Source organism: Zootoca vivipara, chromosome 7 (assembly GCF_963506605.1).
Source record: "Zootoca vivipara chromosome 7, rZooViv1.1, whole genome shotgun sequence".
NCBI lineage: Eukaryota > Metazoa > Chordata > Lepidosauria > Squamata > Lacertidae > Zootoca > Zootoca vivipara.
Genome location: NC_083282.1, coordinates 65,812,564 through 65,832,458, shown reverse-complemented (window position 1 = coordinate 65,832,458; position 19,895 = coordinate 65,812,564). Strand labels below are relative to the sequence as shown.

Genomic DNA, 19,895 nt, shown 5'->3' with positions numbered 1-19,895 from the left:
ACATGGAATGGATTAAGTAATATCATGATTTTTCCAATTTCCAAATGTTACTTGGTGCTTTCCAAGCATAGCTAATATGAAAGAGTCATGAGTAACATTGCAATAGATGGGTATGGAGAGTTGTTAGGGACTTTGTTGCAACAGAATATTTTCTCCATTTTCTGCTGCTGTTATATGTTTGATATTGAGGCAAGCTAGAATACAAAATAGCTAGGCGTCTGTGTAAGGTTGGATGTAGCGGAAGCCATATTAGTTGGACCACAAGGTTGCCAGGCACAGATTGAACTGAATGATGCCAGAAGACTGGGAGATTTTGGACTAAAGTAAAAATTATATGCAACAATAATACAAGCACCACGTGAATTTGTTTTATATTGAAAAACACACTAGAAGTAAAAAAAAGAAAAACAAACCATAACAACAACAACAAAAAGTAAAAATTTGGGGCAACGTTTTAGATGTGACATATCATGCAACTGGAGGCACAGATGTAAACACACAACTATTCCAGATCCATTTAACAAGGCAGCATACTATTATAGCAAGAACACTAACTACGATGTAGTGGATAGTATAAGGAAGCTACCCACCCCATTCCTCCATTCACTACAACATGGCCTATGTGCATGTCAGGTATTCAGAGCTCTTCACATACTTTAGTAACATTGTATCACTAATATTTTATCAGCTAAGGCAGAGAGAGGAGGAGGAGGAGTTTGGATTTGATATCCCACTTTATCACTACCCGAAGGAGTCTCAAAGCGGCTCACAATCTCCTTTCCCTTCCTCCCCCACAACAAACACTCTGTGAGGTGAGTGGGGCTGAGAGACTTCAGAGAAGTGTGACTAGCCCAAGGTCACCCAGCAGCTGCATGTGGAGGAGCGGAGACGCGAACCCGGTTCCCCAGATTACGAATCTACCGCTCTTAACCACTACACCACACTGGCTACACCACACTGCATCCTGATGCAGATGTATAAGAGAACAAGAGTTTAGGGATCAAGACACTGGACCATTATGTGTACAAAACACCTCTTGTCACCCTCTGCTAAGGTTTGCTGCAATGGGAAATTCCTGGCAATCTAAGCTAAGTTACTTATTTCTGTGTTCATCAAAACCTGGCTTCCCCACCTTTCCTCCCCCTGCATCTGTCCTCCACCAATTCTACTCCATTCTACTCTGTTGGGGGTCCCCCGGAACAGATATAGAGGGTGCACAGGGAGAGGAGAGGGGGGCACTTGATTGTGCACAAAGAAATCCTTGAGCTGACAAACAATTCACCTTAGCATTATGCTGAAAACAACCCATCGGAAGCAAGGTAGTTTAAAAGACTAATAGTTTAATTAGTACAAGGCATAGCAGTTGAATGGAAAAGTAAGTCTTGGTAATCATCTGGCATTTTGAGCCATTTAATTAATTCTATCTTCTGCTCAATTTCCCACCTCCCCCCCCCAAAAAAAAATTATATCATGAATTAAAGAGGTGACCATATGGTTGCTTACCAACTCTTGACACAGTGTATTAACTTCCTCCTTATGTACAATTTGACAGTGGTCAAGCATTTCTTGGTACTTCTGCTCGGCCTGCAAGAGCTGTTGTGCTTTTTCTTCCATTTCTTGCTTAACTTTTGACTTTTCAGCTTCCAGTTCAGTGCAAAGGCATCTCACCTCTCCTGTGTGAACAAACAAAGAGCAGGAGTCTGAATGTATGAGGCATAACAGCTTGCTTGACTGCTGGCCTTTTATCACATGAAGGGAGGATGCTCTGTTCATACTACCTTTGCTAGAAGCCTTTGAAGACATCTTACCTTGTATCACTTCTTTGGCCTGGTTGATTGCCTGGATTTTCAATTCCAGTTGACCCTTGGTAACTTCCAGGTCAGACACCTGCAGCTGAGCTTGAAGGAGGCTTGATTCCAGAAGATCCTTCGTTGATCTACAAATGACATATACAGAATTTGTGTGATTTTAATATCTTGCTCATGACATAATAAAGGAGGATGTAATCCCAGCCAGTTTTAGTACCCTGGAAACACTATGAAAAAATGAAGTCATTAATTTGTAGCAGTGCACCAGTCAGTTAGAGTCTAAATATACAGACAAGAAGGACAACAATCACAGGCCATTTGTCATGCTGATACAAGAGACAATGTTTGGAAGAACAGAAATACTATTAAGTGTAAGTTTTGCAGCTTTATGGAAAACAGACCTGTCAAACTGTGTGCAGGATTTCAAACTTGGGCTTGACTTAAACATTTTTCCTGCTGTGCATTTGTTGAATTTCTTTCTCCAGATGTGGAACTACTTCTGCCACATGGCTGAACAGTCAAGACACAAAAAGCTGCATAGTCCTCTGATAGAATTCCAGAGCTCAGAATCCAGAGCTACAATGATTGCATCAAATAATTATTTGAATAGGCAAGGGCCTTCCTTTCATCAGCCTCTTACCTGTACTCTGCCACTTGCTCTGAAAGACTCCATCTCTCTCGTTCAACAGCCCCGAGTCGTACTTCCAATGTGGCTTTCTCACGCATTAATGATTCCTTTTCTTTGGATGTCTTGGCCAGCACCTCTCCAAGACGACTTGACTCCTGATGTGCATGCTCCAAATCAGTACTAGATGTCTCATGCTGGTGATGAGCCTATGAAGTAGAAAGAAAATCAATTTATAACACAAGGTAAAGCTCTGTCACATTAAGCAATAATGCACTGTAAAAAGAAACAGTTCTATAGCTTCTTTTGAAGGATAGAAAAAATTGATCTCACAGAAGAGAGGGAACTGCCTAACTGGACATTACAAAGAAAAATGGATCTGTTACAGATGGACTGTATTTCCAAACATTGCTATGGAGAAGCTTGATTATCTATACACAGGAGAGGACCCGAGTACAAAATATATAATTGCCTGAAGGCCACCGCACTTAATGTTTTACTGTGACACTTCACCAGTGGCCAGATTTTTAGAAAGAATGTGTATTGGAAAAGAGGAAAAACTCCATGAATGTTACAATGGCTGCAAAACATACTTTACCCAGAAACACTAATGGAGCACAAATAAATAAGATTGAAAATATTGTCTTATGCAAGAATAGTAAAATGAACTTTGTGAGGAGCAGCACTAGCTATTGAAGATTTATAGAATCATAGAATTGTAGAGCTGGAAGGGACCCTGAGGATCATCTAGTCCAACCCGCTGCAATGCAGGAATATCCAGCTGTCCCATATGGAGATCAAACCTACAACCTTGGTATTATCAGCACCACCTTCAAACTAACCGAGCTATTCACTTGTTCCTATTACTTCTTGGTTACTTTCAGTCATCAGTGATGAACTAAAAACTGGACAAATTTACTAGGGCTACAGTTCTATGCACATTTACTTGGGAGTAAGTCCCACTGAAATCTGTGGGGCTCGCTTCCACATAAACAGTATCTGTCTATTAAGATCATATTAAAGACACCACTGCAACTAATACATTGAACACACAAATGTATGTGTATGGCATACCAACAGTTTTGAGTGCAGGAACTGTCTTGCATTATACAAGCTGAAGGGTCAGCTCTTCTGATCTTAAAACAGAAGAATGGCGTAAAATGACTACTATTTAGCATTTCTGTGGAAAGACTTGTTGTTGTTGTTTTGTAGTTTAATCGTGTCCGACTCTTCATGACCCCATGGACCAGAGCACCCCAGGCACTCCTGTCTTCCACTTCCTCCTTCATGGATCACTGCCTTGTCGTGGCGAAGGGGCTTGAATAACTCAGAGAAGCTATGAGCTATGCCGTGATGGGCCACCCAAGATGGACAGGTCATAGCTGAGAGTTTAGACTACAGTTTACGAATTTTCAGTTTACGAACAATCATAACCCGGAAGTAAGTAAACCGAGGTTTCCGAGGCCTACGACACTCCAATGCCTTCACGGAGGCCAGGCCTTTGCTCCCGCCTCTGGGAGGCATCGGAGTGAAGGCCCAGCCTCCGCGAAGGCATCAGATGCTCCGGGCCTTCACGGAGCCATGGGAGCGCTTCCGTGGCTAGGCCACAGCTATGGAAGCGCCTTCGCTCCGGGCCTTCGCGGAGCTATCGGAGCGCTTCCGCAGCTGCGGCCCAGTCGTGGACGCTCCGGGCAGCTGCAGAATGGCAGGAGAGAAGTGATTGTGGAAGAGGACCCTGAGCCCCCATCCAAACAATGACTATCATCAGCCCAGGTAAGAAAAAATGTTAATTTTTTTCATCTACAATACTGTCTTATTTATTTTATAGTACAGTACATTGATTATTGCCTTCATTTTATGGATCAATGGCCTCATTAGACAGTAACATTCGTGTTAAGTTGCTGTTTTAGGGGGTGTTTTTCATCATCTGGAACGGATTAATCCACTTTCCATTGCTTTCAATGGGAAAGTTCGCTTCAGGTTAAGTACGCTTCGGTTTAAGTACAGACTTCCGGAACCAATTGTGGTTGTAAACTGAGGTACCACTGTAAATGTGATCCACCCGGAGAAGGAACTGGCAAACAACTCCAGTATTTTGCCAAGAAAACTCCATAGAAAGACCTAGAAATGCACATTAAAAAAAAAAAAAATCCAGGACAGGGAATGACCATTTTGCGCCTGTCACTTTTGGCCCTGGAAGGAGGTACAATGGGCTTATGCATGACCTCTGACACACCCGATGACCCGGAATGAAATCTCTGTGCAAACAGAGAGTTGCCTGCCCTTAATTGCCTAAATAGAGCACTGTCCAAAGCAAGGGAAAATGCTGACTACCCCTGGAACGTCTTCTGTTGTTATTAGATAGACTACGGTGCACCACACTTTTTGGACCAGTGGATACATTTTGAATGCTGAGAAAGTGGCGCCAGCCACAAAATGTCTACCATGGGGCATGGCATAATACAACTTGGCTACAAATCACACTTGCATACCATGTCCACCGCTCTTTCACACACACTCATTCACCTTTCCCCTTTCTCACTCACATACACGATACATGAGCAACATATGCCCCCATTCAAGAAAGCCTCTTCACAGAGTGAAAAGGACAATCCCAGACACTCCTTCTCCCCAAATGATTTTTTTAAAAAAGCTTCTCCATGGAGCTAAGCAAGTGCCCAGTCATCAGCTCCTCCTATCAATAAAGTCCCTCCACCAAAACAAAGCAACTTAATTGGCAGATGCCCCTGGGTTGCCTCAGGGACGCCAAGGTGTGCTGGGATGACAACCCACAATATAGACTTTTTATTTAATGAAACTCCAGTCTTATAAGAGATAGCAGGACATTTACTGAATAACTAAGTAAAATATCATTATTACTACCTTAGAAAAACAATCAAAATTTATTGCACTCAGAATTACTGCAATAAATAAACGGATGAAGCCTTACAAGGTAGCATAGTTCTGAAGTGCAGGTTCAGATGCTATGTGGCCTCAAAATCCACCTACAAATTCCAAATGATGAATTTATTTAGGCGTGTTATTGAAAATACCTTAAAATTCCAAGTAATGCCTCAAGCAGAATCCCATAATCTAACAGCACTGAACCCAACTCCAGAAGCACAGCACTGCTACTGCCCAATGTCCATGCAGGATACCTCACGTCTGCTGCTAACACTCACCTGGCTCAGCTTCTCACAGGTCTCTTTCTGTTCATCTCTCAGTACTCGTAACTCTTCCTGTAAACTTTCCTGCATTCCCTCAGCCTCGTGTAGCAACTGCTGGAACCGAGTCTTTTCTGCACTTTGTTCTTCATTTGTTCTCGCCAACTGGTTGAGCTGCTTCTCTGAAGAGGTCCTTAGTCTTTCCAAGTGATCAACTTTGTCCAAAAGTGCCTGTTTCTCCTGCTCCATCTACGTTCAAGGAAATGGAAGCAACTGATAAAAGAGCAGCCCTCAATGGGCCTATTCTGGCTTAAAGACCAGAGGTACCCCTTTGTCTGGAAAATCTATACAACAAACCTCTCCCACAATTGGATGGTAAACCCTAAAGTCATTCACTTCATCAGTGTCAGGGAAATTTGCAAACAAGGGACAAATTCATAACCATGTTTTAAAATGTTTTATAGCTTATAAATCTATTTTTAATTTTTAAACATCAAAATCCTCCAATTTGAAGACTAGATAGGAAAGACTTAGAAGAAATTGATTATGTTTTATGGGAAAGAATGTGAGAAAATATTTCCTTTTTGAACTAATTATGCTCATGTACGAGAAAACACCTTAAAGCTAACGAACAGATGGTACCAGCACCCCACACTACTAAGTAAAATAGGCAAAAATACATTTCTACAATGTTGGAGAAATTGTGGGGATAAAGGAACATTTATACACATGTGGTGAGAATGCCACAGATAAAAAACTTCTAGTTAAAGGTATTTTAGGAAATGGAACAAATTACTTCTAAACTGATTACTTTAGATCCCAAAATGGCACTATTTCAATATCTACAGCTGAAGCACATTATCTTTGAGACAGAGACTTAATTATGAATCTTATAACTGCAGCACTTCTTGTTCTTGCAAGGCACTGGAGGATACTGAATGCAAACATATGAAATTTGGTATGCTTATTGTTTGGGCCTTTATCTTGATGGGAAAGTTGACAGATAAAGTAGAAGAAAGAAGACAACATAAGAATCTACAAAACTTTTACAAAATGTGGTCCACTTATTTAAGTTGCAACGAAGAAAAAACATGTGTATAAAACATGGGAACATGTTTTATACACATGTTTAAAAACATGTGTATACACATGTTTAAAAACATGTGTAAAAACATGGGAACCTGTGGAACAACATTTTAAAAATTGACACCTATTAATTTATGTTTCAGTTTATTACTACTAATACAGATGGACATACTTGGGGTTATTATGGGGGGGAACTGTAATTGTTTGTTTCTGTACAGTATTCAAAATTAATTTTATTTAAAAAAAATTTAACTAGCAGCCCTCCTTTCCCCCATTCTGAATAAAATGCAACCTACATATTAGCAAATTCCTTACATATATTTTATAGGCTGCACAGAATAAGAATAGTTCAACTGCAACAGTCTTCTTACCTTCAAGAGAAGTTGATTCAAACTCACTTTGTCCAATGCTAGAGCTTCATTAAGGGCACTCATCTTTGCAACTACATCATGAAGGTGAGCAGTTTCTGCTTTTAGCTTATTGTGTTCACCAGTTAACTTTGCAAAGGACTGCCCAGCCTTGTGGACCCAAAAACACAAAACATAGAAATACCAGTCAATAAAAGCAGAATAAGACTTGCCCCTAACTTTGTTAACTTACAATAAACCATATTTTATCATGCTATCCAAATGGACTTTCCTGCAGCAACTTCTTGCACTCCCTAAAAGGTTGTCCCTGAAGGTGAGGAGACCCGATAGTATGTAGAGCTTACAGCTGGATATTTCAGATTCCCCATTGAGGAAGGTCAAATGCCTCCCACTCACCAAAGATTCACTCTCTGAAGTTGTACAATGTTTTAAATGTTTGTTTTCCTTCTGCGATTGTACCCCCAAGTGTGTTTTATAAGCTGGTCTCCGACCGTAATAAATTATCTATCATCTATCTTTCTATCTATCCATGAAGCCATTCAAGGCAATGTGTTGTGTGTTGTATTAGTCACAGTTAGAATACAGCCTTTGAAATTAATGGACATAGCTAACTTAGAACAATTAATTTCAATGGCAGTACTCTTAAGTAAAACTTGAGATACATACATATTTTTAAAGATAACTTCTATCCTCAATGCCTCCCTGTGGCATGGAACTTTCATATAGGGTTCTAATGGGAGACAGACTAGATTAATATCTGTTGGATTATTTAGAATATCTCCTTATATCATCTCAATCTTCCATCATGTCACTGGTTTTCCATCATCATTATGTCTCCTTTTCTTCCTTAAATAGAAACCCAACGACTTTACTAATGTTTGAGGATGTAACTTAAATGTCATAAAAAACACTCTTCTGACTGATCATGAAAAAAACCAACCCATATGTGTATGTGTGTGGTTTTTTTAAAAATCTCTGGGCCAGTCCCAAGGATCATGTGCTTTAATGCCAGAAACATGTTCCAATTGCCAGATATATATACATATTTTCCTTTTTTTAGTACAACCAGAACATTTTGAGTAGAAATCTTTAGCACCGTTTTACTTAGACTGGAACTAGACATTACACACTATTTGTTGAACTTTCTCCTTTTTTCTTTTCTTTTCAAAATCAAACGCAGTCCAGGAAGTTCTGACTTTCAGTGGAAGAATGGCTGCAATGGAACCAGGCAGGAGAGAAGAAGAGTTGCACCTGTTCCTGTTTTTAGCTTCCCAAAACTAATCAAGGGTAAGTTACAAAGAATTGCCCCAGATGCATGTATTTAAGCCATATAGCCAATACATGTGCACTAATATCAAATGCTGCTACAATGTTGTTTCTCCATAACTGTCCTTCACAGGCTTTACTAAACCACGGGAAAAGGGATGGGAGCATGTGATGGCTAGGAAACATGGAAACTTGTTGTGGGAACTGGATTTGCAGCCCAGCCTCTTGCCCAGAACAGGACAATACAATACCAGAATTTTGAATTTTTTGTAAACTCTACTGTTATGCTCGCTGACCACCACTTTACAGCAGTTTAATGAACATGCTAGTGTCAATCTACAGTGAGTCTCTATGGAGAGTTTCCTGTTTAAATTCAAGAGTGTGTTTGGCTATTACTAGGAAAAGAAGATGTAACTGTACCTGCTCCAGTGCTGTAGCAAGTTCATGTTTTTCTTGTTTCACCAGTTCTCCATCAAGGTGAGATTTTTCCAGTGCTTCTTTCATGGCTACCAACTCACTCTTTAACAATGAATGCTTTCCTTCAAGAGCATTTCGGTCTTCCTGACTGAATGAACACATACACTTATTTATTTTAAGTAGTGAAGTACATGAGAGCTCCAAAGTTTAATCGGGGCTGCAAATTTAATTTTCTATCATAAAAGTCCTCATACAGCACCATTTTTTATTTTTTTATGTTGCAAATTTCACAAATGCTATCCAGAGGGGCTCATCTTAAAAAGTGAAATTGGCAGAGCCCAAACACAGTCCTGACAAGAGGGTGAAGAAAGTGCAAAGCTTCCAAATTTCCACAACCTTCATAAAATGGAGAGGGATTGTTGTAAGAACTGGGTTTGTGAACAGCTCTAGCCATTTGCCAGCATCTCCTTTTCCTGTATTTCCCTAGCAACAAACTTACTGCCCTTTGGGGAAGGAAAAAAGACAAAAGGCTCACATATATTCTCTCTCCCGCAGCACCCTTTCCAATTGATGCTGCTGTTCTTCTTTTTGGCCATCCACCATGTCTCCTTTCAGCTGTAGCTCAGTATTGCTTCGGCGCAACTGCTGGACTTCCTGTTCCAAGACTTCCAGCTGTTGCTGTAATTCTATCTTGGATTTATCCAGGGTGATATGGTCACTAAGAAGAAAAAGTCTCCAGTTAGAGAAAAACAAAAAAGAGATATATTGTGAAGTTTCATTTGCACTTATTTAGCTACTACTGACTGAGCATTCTCTTTTTCCTATCTGGGCTACTGGAGAATACAGGGAAATTAGGACACCATCACATCTTAAAGGCAGAGTGACTTTTTGAGTACTGTCTCTCTCCAACCTGTGGATGCAAACTGCCCCAGGCAAACTTTGAAGAGCACAGGCCACACATGAAGGTTTATTCACAACTTAAATAGGTGCTTCAAATCCAGAGAGATATTGGGTTGCATCCAGCTAATTGCTACTCAGAGTAGACCCATTGGAAAAGCCACTTTTCAAATCAAAATCTTTATTGCGTTAGCATACAGCCATAGCAAAATAAAACAATACAAAAATGCCAGAGACAAGCAACGAAACATAATTCAAGGTGATATTGTTGGCGTAATAGCATTTAAATTACCCTGAGACAATGATGCAAAGGTTTAGGTGCCAGCGCCAAAGGTCTAATATGCAGATATATGTGAAGCATAAAATAGCCCAAAATAGGCTCGACACATTGAGTTAAAAATATAAAAGAGAGCATTAAAACAGGTCCAGGCATAGGACACACTACCCTGTCAGGGTAGCCCTGAGTTTCAGAGCCTGCACTATGAAGATTGCCACCCCACGTGAAATTTGGGGATTTGCGTCCACAAGAAGCAATTTCAAACAGTCTTCCTTAGATGTAATGGTGGACGGGATCAAGAGGAGGAGCTTAGATCTTATTGGCTCATAAATGGGGCAGTAGAAAAAGAAATGTAGAAAATCCTCTATTTCATTCATTGTGCATGGGCATAGGCGCTGAGTAATAGGGGTCTTAGAGTAAATCCCCTGCAGGAAGGCCGTGGGTATAGAATGGAAACGGGCCATAGTGAACGCTCTTCTCAAATTGGGCTCCGTCAGGTCTTTCAAGTAGTTGGCAAGTGATCTTACCACTTTCACTTTAGGAAGCCACGTAGAGAGGCGGGCTGTGGTTGACCGTGCCCGGTCCATGGCCTCATCCCTTGTAAGAATCCAGGCCCGGATTTTATGTTGGTCCCAGGATGACAGCGTGTCGAATTCTGGGAGGGAGTAGCGTGTAATAATAGTCTCAATGCCCTTGGACCATTGGTAGCTATGGGAACAAGTTAAAAAGGCTTGCCTGGCTAATAGGGAACCTGGGGCATTCATCAGTTTACAATAAAAACTAATAATTCTAATGTGGGCTCTCGCAACAATGGAGGGGAGGCCCAGTTCTGTTCTTAACTGTGCAGCAACCGAGCCCTTGGGGAGACCCAGTATCTTTCGTGCAAAAGAGTTTTGTAGAATCTCCAGCCGTTGTAGAATTTTTAAGTTCCACCCCCAAATTTCAACCCCATACAGTAACATCGGGATGACTTTGCTGATAAATGCTTTTCTAATTGGTGGAACCAGCTGGCCGCCTTTTGCATAGAAGAATTTCTCCAAGGCTTTGATGGTTCTGTGGGCGGCCAGGGTGGTCATATTTAGGTGAGCTGACCAGCTAAGCCCGTGCTGAAAGGTGATGCCCAAATATTTGAATGCTGAACAATATTCAATGGGGTGGCCCTCAAAATTCCAGAATGACTTCCGAGTTTTCGTGCCAAAGGTAAGAATTTTGGTTTTGGCAAAATTGATTTTGAGGGAGTTGGTGTCACAGTATGTCATGAGCCCTCTGAGCATGTTGTTTAGGCCCTGCTTGGTTAATGAAAGTATCACCATGTCGTCCGCATAGAGTAGTATGGGGATCTTGAGCTGTTGTAAGGAGGGGGCAGATTGGTTTAGGGCCTTCATAGTTGTAACAATGTCATTGATATAGAAATTGAATAGGAAAGGGGCCAAAAGGCAGCCCTGTTTGACCCCTTTATTCAGAGGGAAAGAATCGGAAAGAGCTCCAAGAGGGCCGAATTTTACTCTGGCCGATATGTCATTATGAATTTCCATTAGAAGGAGGAGGAGTCTCTTATCTATGTTGGTGTAACTAAGCTTCTGCCATAGCCTATCTCTGGGAATGGAGTCAAAAGCGGAGGTCAGGTCCACGAAAGCCGTGTGTAATTTGCAGTTGAACCTGTTTAGGTATTTATCAATCAGAGTAAATAGAACAAGGCATTGGCCAGATGTGCTGTGACCTTTACGGAAGCCAGCCTGTTCCGGGTGGAATAGCTTTGTTTCTTCTGCCCACTCGATTAATTTCTCTAGCAAGAATCTAGAGTAAACCTTGTATGTTATGTCCAGCAGGCTAATAGGTCGATAGTTGCGCGGATCTTGTGGGTCCCCCTTTTTATGTATTGGAATGACTATGCTCTGTTTCCAGTTAGGTGGAATTTTAAGAGTAGCATTAATGGTGGTAAAGAGAGATGCTAAAATAGGGGCCCACCATGTCCGGTTCGATAAGAATACCTCAGGTGGTATCATATCCTCCCCCGGGGATTTACCCCCTGATAGCATGCTAATTAGTTGTACACATCTCTCCGGGGAGACTGGCTCCCAGGTGGGCAAGGCAGATGCTGGAAGGGTGGAGACTACATTTACATCGGAATCTGGGGCGGAATACAGCTGAGCAAAGTGAGAGTGCCAACTGGCTGCTGTGATGTTATTAATGATGAATGAGGGGGGTCTTAGACCTGCATTAATTAAATTCCAGAATTTCTTGTCGTCACGGGTTTTAATGGCCACTGACAGTGCCGTCCAGCGTTCTTTCGCAAAGAGCAATTTCTTATGTTGGAGCAGTTTCTTGTAATATGAGCGGAATTGGGCTAACTCCCTGATTTTGCTCTGGGTGCTGTCTGATTTCATATCAGACTGGAGAAATCTAAGCCTACTTCTGCACTGTTTGCATTCATGGTCGAACCAAGATTGATTCTTCCAGGCTGAAATCGCATGGGAAGGTTTCGTAAGTGTAGGGAGCAAGTAGGCTAAAATTTGCTGGAAACTTGTGAAATGATTCACATTCTTTGTTAACAGCTGAGCTTTCAGGGCTAGAATCTCAGGGGAATTTAGGAGGACTTTTATGTCTTGCTCCAGATAGATATCCCACTTCTTACGTCCGGGGGCTAAAATCAAGGAATCCTGGGGGTGGAGGGAGCTGGGAGGCCCTAGCTGTGTGTGGTGGAAGGAGATGGCGATTGGAAGGTGGTCGCTTTCGGTTCTGTTGAACACATTGAAACAGTATGCCTTATCAATCAATACCGAGGAGGACCAGATGTAATCTATAACACTAGCCACTTTTGTCCATTAATTACAATGGGTCTACTCTGAGTAGGACTAGCACTGGAGACAACCTACTGACTTGACAAGAGGAGAGCACACTGCAAGCCAGGAGACGCATATGGATCTATTTTACAATACAAGTCTTTTAAGATGGGGAAAGCGTTACATGTCTGACCTGCGGTAAGTCTCCACCATGGACTGCAGATGCTGAAGTTGGCTAATGAGTGTGTCTTGTTCTCCTTCTAGCTGCTCAAGTTTTTGTCTTAGGAACTTACAGTGGTCTTTCTGCTGCTCTTGTTGCTTCTCCAGGGAGCTGGCAGAATTTTGACTAGACAAGAGTTGCTGTCTCAGGTGCTGCAGAAGAAGGCAAAATATAATGATTAGGGGGAAAGTGAGAGACTGAAGGGGTATTATATACATACAGAGGTGGTTAAGCATTAGTCTACAGAGAGGCAACAGCTGAAGACTGAAGGAATGTTATGTACTGGCAGAGAAAGTTGTAAGGTTGAGGTCACCATAAACAGAATTCTGGTGACAGCAGTAGTTCCAGCTTCATGGAAAGACACATTCATTACCCAGATCCCAAAACAAGACAGTGACTTAACAAAGACTAAAATTTACAGACCAATTTCATTATTGAACTGTGATTATAAACTATTTGCTACAATCTTGCCTAATAGATTGAAAAGGACACAGAGTCAGTTCCCAGAGACCAGGCCGACAAATGAAAGACAATATAAGAAATGCAATCAATTTACCTGGAAGTAAGAAATGAAAAACAGGCTGTCCTAATCTTTCTAGATGTGGAAAAAGCTTTTGACAATATTTCATGGTCATTTGTGATTAAGGTTCTGGAGAAAATGGAAATAGGTAATTCTTTCCTAGCAGGAATTAAAGCTATCTATGCTCATCAATCTGCAAATATATTAGTAAACAATTTTTTCAGATAAATGCCAAATAGAAAAAGAAAGGAGACAAGGCTGTCCCCTATGTCCACTGTAGTTTATTATGATGTTAGAAATATTGCTTCAGAATGTAAGGAGAAATAGGGAAATTAAAAGTATTGAGGTGGGATGTAGATTCTGGAAATTAAGGGTATTGGCTGACGATGTGGTGTTGACACTAGAACAACCTTTGGAGAGTGTTCCCAAAGCATTAGAAGAAATTAAAAGGTTTGGAAAAGTGGTGGGTTTCAAGATAAACCCATATAAAACCAAAATATTGGTCAAAAACATGGATGAGCAGTCAATAAAATTTAAAAATAAGCAAAAAAAATTAAGTGTTTGGAAATTTGGCTGACAAATTCCCAAATTCAACCTATTTGAAAATAATTATATTTAATTGTGGAAAGAGGTTAAGAAAGAGTTGGAGATATGTAGAATTTCAGCCATTAAAATGAATATACTCCCTAGGAGTCTGTTTTTATTCTGATCTAATCTGATTGTAAATAATTCAAGCTGCTTCAAAGAATGAAAAAAAGATATTTCTAAATTCATATGGCGGGGGGGGGGAGCCAAGAATTAAACAAAAAATTCTGATAAACGCAAAAGAAAGAGGAGGCTTTGCCCTGCCAGACCTGCAATTGTATTATGAGGCAGCTAGTTTGAGTTGGATAAAAGAATGAATTGTATTGGGCAATGCAGACATTTTAGATTTAGTAGGCCATTATTTAGAATTTTGCTGGTATGCATGTCTTTGGTATGGGAAGGCTAAAATTTATTAGAGTTTCATGAACCACATTCTTAGAATCTGTATAGAGTCTGGGAGAAATAGAAAAATCTGCTGGAAATAAAAAACCCTTTATGGCTAACTCCCATCGAAGTTAAGAGATTTAATATGGATAGACAATGGGCAACTTACAGGGAACTGCTGGATTTTACAGGGAGTGAACCCAAACTGAAACCAATGGAAAACTTGAGAAGCCAAGTTACGGATTGGCTACAATATCAACAGACACACAATATGTTTAAATTAGATTAAAATAATGGATTTATGGACCAAAGCTCACAATTTGAAAAAGAACTTTTACAAAATAAGGATGAACTTCTTCCTAAAATGTGTAATTTTTATTAGAATGGGAAACAAAAGAAGAGCTTATTAAAGTTTCAATGACACAATGGGTAATGGATAAAGGACACAATATGGACTTCAACCTCTGGGAGAAACTTTGGAAAAATGATCTGAAATTTACTGCATGTTACTCACTAAAAGAGATTTATAAATGATTCAGAGTGTTTAACTCCAGGTGGCTAAGATCTATAAAACAGAATTAGATACATGTTGGAGGTGTAAAGAAGCAGAGGGAACCTTTTTTCATATGTGGTGGACATGTAAAAAGGTAAAAGTTTATTGGGAAATGATTTATAATGAGTTGAAAAAAATGTTTAAAATTATTTCCACCCGAAAAACAGAGTCCTTTTTATTGGGAATAACCCAGAAAGAAATTCCTAGGTGTCATAAAAGGTTATTTATGTATGCAACAACTGTGGCCCATGTTCTGTTAGCCCAAAAATGGTAACTGAGCAAGATCCCAACAAAAGAGGATTGGAAACTTAAGTTGATCAAATATACAGAATTTGCAGATTTAATACATAGAATAAGAGAGCAAGAAGAACATACATTTTAAAGAGTAGAAAACATTTATTGAATAAATGGAAAATAACTGTACACAGCTGAAAAAGCTGGCATCATAAAGATAAATTCAACAGTGTAAATAATATTTGATTGATGTAAAGGAAGAAAACTGGTCTGAATGGTTACAGTAAAATATGCAGGAATGTATGACGTGTAAAATGAACCATGGAAGGAGAAGAAGGAAAATCACTGGATATTTTAAAGTTTGCAAAATGCTTACAGTATTTTGAAATGTAAAACTGAAAAGTTAATTAAAATTATAATAAAAAATAAAATAGAGAAAGTTGTAAGATTGGACATAAGCAGAATGCTCATGGGGAAAGGTAGTGATTAGAAAAGTGGAAAGAACAAATCAACAATGCAAAACCTGTCTGGGAAAGAAATGACTGTCAAAAACAGCTTGAGGGAATTAGGAATGCTTATTAGCAGGAAAAGGAAGAGGCTGAAATTTATAAGGCAGAGCATCAAAGGGAGAGAAAAGTGCTACACGAGGTGTGGAGTTTTACTACTGGTGATGTGATAGTCTTACTGGCAAGGGAACCTCTGACGTTCTCTCACCTGCACTTCATTGCTTCTCCTAGTCAGCACCTCACGCACCAGCAGGACCGCACTATCTGGGTCACCAGGGTTCAACTGCAAGAAGCTACAAGGCTCAGCATAGTTCTCATCCTGTGGGGTGCCAATAGTTGCATCACTCTCATTGATTACTGCCTGGAATCCAAGATCAACATTACTTTTTCAGTTCTGTACAATCAAAACACTGCATCTTGCTACCTATTTGTCTTTCACTTCTGCTGGATAATAGTGATCCACTGCAATTTCAAGGATGGGAAATTATGATGATGGGGTAGAATACAACCCAGCAAAATGGCAGCAGCAAAATCTAGGATTACATTATCAGCAAAGGAAAACCAACATTGTTTAATAATAATAATAATAATAATAATAATAATAATAATAATAATATCAGGGCTTAATTTGTGTCAGGCTTTACCAGCACTTAGTCCTCACAAAAGTTTTTAAATCAGAGTTTTTAAACACTGAAATACATGAACTAATGCAAGTGCCCCGAGCAGGTGCAAAATATGTAAAACCTGTGTTTAAATTTTAGAACATGTTTATACCACATCTGCGTTCATTAATTTTGTTTTAAATACAGACATGGGAAATTCTACAGAAGCAACCATGAAGACAGATTCCAATTAGGACTACCTCAGTTATTTCTTTTATCACATGTTGAAGGGAGAGTATCTCTTCATGTGTATTATTGCTCAGTGATTGTTCATATTCTTTCCGCAAGCGATCAGCATCCTAGAAAAAGAATTGGGGGCGATTTTTTTATATAAAAAAAGGTAAAGGACCCCTGACAGTTAATTCCAGTTGCAGACAACACTGGGGTTGCGGCGCTCATCTCGTTTTATAGGCCGAGGGAGCCGGCGTTTGTCCAGACAGTTTCTCCGGGTCATGTGGCCACCATGACTAAGCTGCTTCTGGTGCAACGGAACACCGAAACCAGAGCAGCGCACAGAAACGCTGTTTACCTTCCCACCAGAGCGGTACCTACTTGCACTTTTGGCGTGCTTTCGAACTGCTAGGTTGGCAGGAGCTGGGGCCAAGCAACGGGAGCTCACCCCTTCGTGGGGATTCGAACCACCGACCTTCTGATCAGCAAGCCCAAGAGGCTCAGTGGTTTAGACCACAGTGTCACCCATGTCCTCAGGGGCAATTAAGAGGGAGCTACACCCTCTTCCAGAGGTGCAATTCCCTCAGACATATCTTATATTTTAGAGCACAGGTTTAAGAAGAGTACTGAATGACAGCATCATATCAGTGGAGTGTCTCCAAATGCCCACTACGTCACAAACCAGAACTAAGATGCCAAATGAAAACATGTAAAAAAGTCTGTCTATAGGCAAGTCCAGAAGAAAGAAACAGAGCAGATTTCCTCAGAAACTTCAGATAACTTTTTTCCAGTTGTTGCATTCTATACTATAGAATCACTTGAGAATTGCTACCGTTTGTGGCAGGATTATTGTAATAACCATTCATGGCAGGATTATTGTAATAACCATTCATGGCAGGATTATTGTAATAAATAATTAAGAGCATGTATTTAAAGTAGATGAATAAATGAGTAACTTAATTTGGAATATGCAGGAAATAAAAATAAATAAATTTAAGGAATCACAGAAAGAGGGGGAAGGAAGTCGAGTTTCGAAATGTTAAAATGATTGTAAAACTATTGAAATGTATGTAACTAAAAATCATAAATAATTTTTTTTAAAAAAGAGTGGAGCAGCATCATACAGTGGATAAAATGCTCTTGTAGCCTGCTTTCTGTGATCATGCAAAAGGATACACAGGGTTCATTTCCTTCACACACAATTGTAGCTTCTTGTGAAACTCCATGAGGTAGGCAATCCACACTTAACTATTTAAATCATTTATAACCATCTCTCTCCAAAAAAAAATGGATTTTAGGGTTATATACAATCCACATGGAGGGCTACTACATGTGAACAGCTTTCCATATTGAGCAAACCACACCCAATATGTGTAATATCAAACAGATTCCATATGCTGAACACTGTATGCAAAACACTTTGAAGTACAGTAGCTATACAAAAAACTTGATGTTGATATTATGGTAAACAACAACAACTTTCTTGTTGCACAGTCCTTTGCTGACTTTAGACTGGCCAAAAAAGCACAACAACTAGTTCTTAGACCCCTTTATTATAAGTGCTGACAGTCTCTACTACAGTGGTACCTCAGTTTAAGTACACAATTGGTTCCGGAAGTCTGTACTTAACCTGAAGCATACTTAACCTGAAGCGAACTTTCCCATTGAAAGTAATGGAAAGTGGATTAATCCGTTCCAGAAGGGTCTGCAGGTAACAGGGGCCCAAAGGGCTACAATTAAGGTGATAATGTAAATCCCTATAAATCTTGGAATATGCTTATAATAGAAGAGTTATGGTAACCTGTTGCTTTAAAGAAACTGATGATTTAGCAAGATGCCGTTCTTTTACTAGAACAGAAGGTCAGCTAATACGTCAATCACAAAGAAGCAATTCATAAACTAGAACATAAGTTGTTACATCCACATGTAACACAGGTTCCCATACATGTAAACTAACAATATGTAACAGATCATGGTGAGAATCAAAGTTTAGTTAGCGATGCTTATTGCGCATGCATATTAAACATGAAATGATGTAATGATTTACAGTCATTACCTCGACATTCGAACGATTCGACTTCCGAAGGTTTCAACTTCTGAAGTCGACAACCCCGGAGGTTTTTCCGGTCCTGCGCCTGCACAGAGCAGTATGCGCCGACCATGCGCTTCGACATCCAAAAACCTCGACTTACAAAGACGGCCGCAGAACGGATCGTCTTCGTAAGTCGAGGTACCACTGTATGTAATTGGTTAAATCAAAATCCTTTGTCTGAAATGTTATAAATTCCTCTGCCCCACGTTGGGTGGGGTTGCAGTTTTGCAAAATGATTCGACTGTAGCCTATTGCTTTGCAATAAACAAAATGGACTCCTAACTCCTCCTGTCTCTGAGTTTTATTGGCCTAACTCAAAAGATAAGCCATTTTTGGCCATGCAACACGCAGAGTACATAAACTGAAAGTACTCAAACCGAAGCATACTTAAACCGAGGTATGACTGTACTAGATATATATGGAATGAACAGCTCCTCTTCATGTTTACAATAGGACAAAGGAACGTTTCTCCACAACAGCCACTGGATTATTTTTCAAACTGCTAACATACCAGAATCTCCACAGTGTCTCTGAGAGTCTTCATTGACATTTCCTTCTCCTCATTCTGTTTTTGAGACTGTTCAAGCAAGGCAGTCAACTCTATCACCCTTGGAAAAAGAAGAGAAACATTTACAGCACACTAGGTTTTTCACTAACACATTAGCACAGGGGTTGCAACCCTGCGTGGGACGTGGGTGGCGCTGTGGCAAGAGCTGGGACCAAGCAACGGGAGCTCACCCCGTCACAGGGATTCAAACCGCCGACCTTCTGATCAGCAAGCCCTAGGTTAAACCACTGAGCCTAGGGCTTGCTGATCAGAAGGTCGGCGGTTTGAATCCCTGTGACGGGGTGAGCTCCCGTTGCTTGGACCCAGCTCCTGCCAACCTTGCAGTTCGAAAGCACGTCAAAATGCAAGTAGATGAATAGGAACCGCTACGCATTAATTGAATTTCAATGCATTCCTATGGGAAACTGCGATTCACTAGATGAATTTTTCGTAAAACGAATTCGTCTAGCGAGGCAACCTCCGCTCGAAAAATCCTTTCGTTAAGCGGAAATTTTGTTAAGCAGGGCATTCGTAAAGTGAGGCACCACTGTATACTTCACAACTCATTTGACATCAACTATACTAGCTTAAAATATAGCCTTTGTCTTTTTTATCCTCTTCCTCACCCCCACTATTTACTCATAAACCACCACCCCCAGCTCAAGAATCACCAGTCAAGATTTTTTTTAGAGACAAAACGACACTGGGTTGGATCCCTTCTCTGGATCAG

General features: G+C 40.3%; 1 protein-coding gene across 4 annotated transcripts in view; it reads right to left on the bottom strand.

The window, feature by feature from the left end:
• CEP250 (centrosomal protein 250) overlaps nucleotides 1-19,895 on the bottom strand; it is a 136,926-nt gene that overhangs the window by 19,892 nt on the left and 97,139 nt on the right. For 3 of the 4 annotated variants that reach the window (XM_035122190.2, XM_035122189.2, XM_035122188.2), the window contains exons 8-18: nucleotides 19,130-19,226; nucleotides 16,556-16,654; nucleotides 15,902-16,054; nucleotides 12,885-13,063; nucleotides 9,270-9,452; nucleotides 8,738-8,882; nucleotides 7,055-7,201; nucleotides 5,616-5,846; nucleotides 2,449-2,642; nucleotides 1,809-1,936; nucleotides 1,504-1,673 (exon numbers count right to left, since the gene is read on the bottom strand). In XM_035122190.2, the coding sequence (XP_034978081.2) occupies nucleotides 1,504-1,673; nucleotides 1,809-1,936; nucleotides 2,449-2,642; nucleotides 5,616-5,846; nucleotides 7,055-7,201; nucleotides 8,738-8,882; nucleotides 9,270-9,452; nucleotides 12,885-13,063; nucleotides 15,902-16,054; nucleotides 16,556-16,654; nucleotides 19,130-19,226 (1,726 nt within the window). The remainder of the gene's footprint in view (nucleotides 1-1,503; nucleotides 1,674-1,808; nucleotides 1,937-2,448; nucleotides 2,643-5,615; nucleotides 5,847-7,054; nucleotides 7,202-8,737; nucleotides 8,883-9,269; nucleotides 9,453-12,884; nucleotides 13,064-15,901; nucleotides 16,055-16,555; nucleotides 16,655-19,129; nucleotides 19,227-19,895) is intronic. The other variant, XM_035122191.2, reaches the window with a different exon arrangement.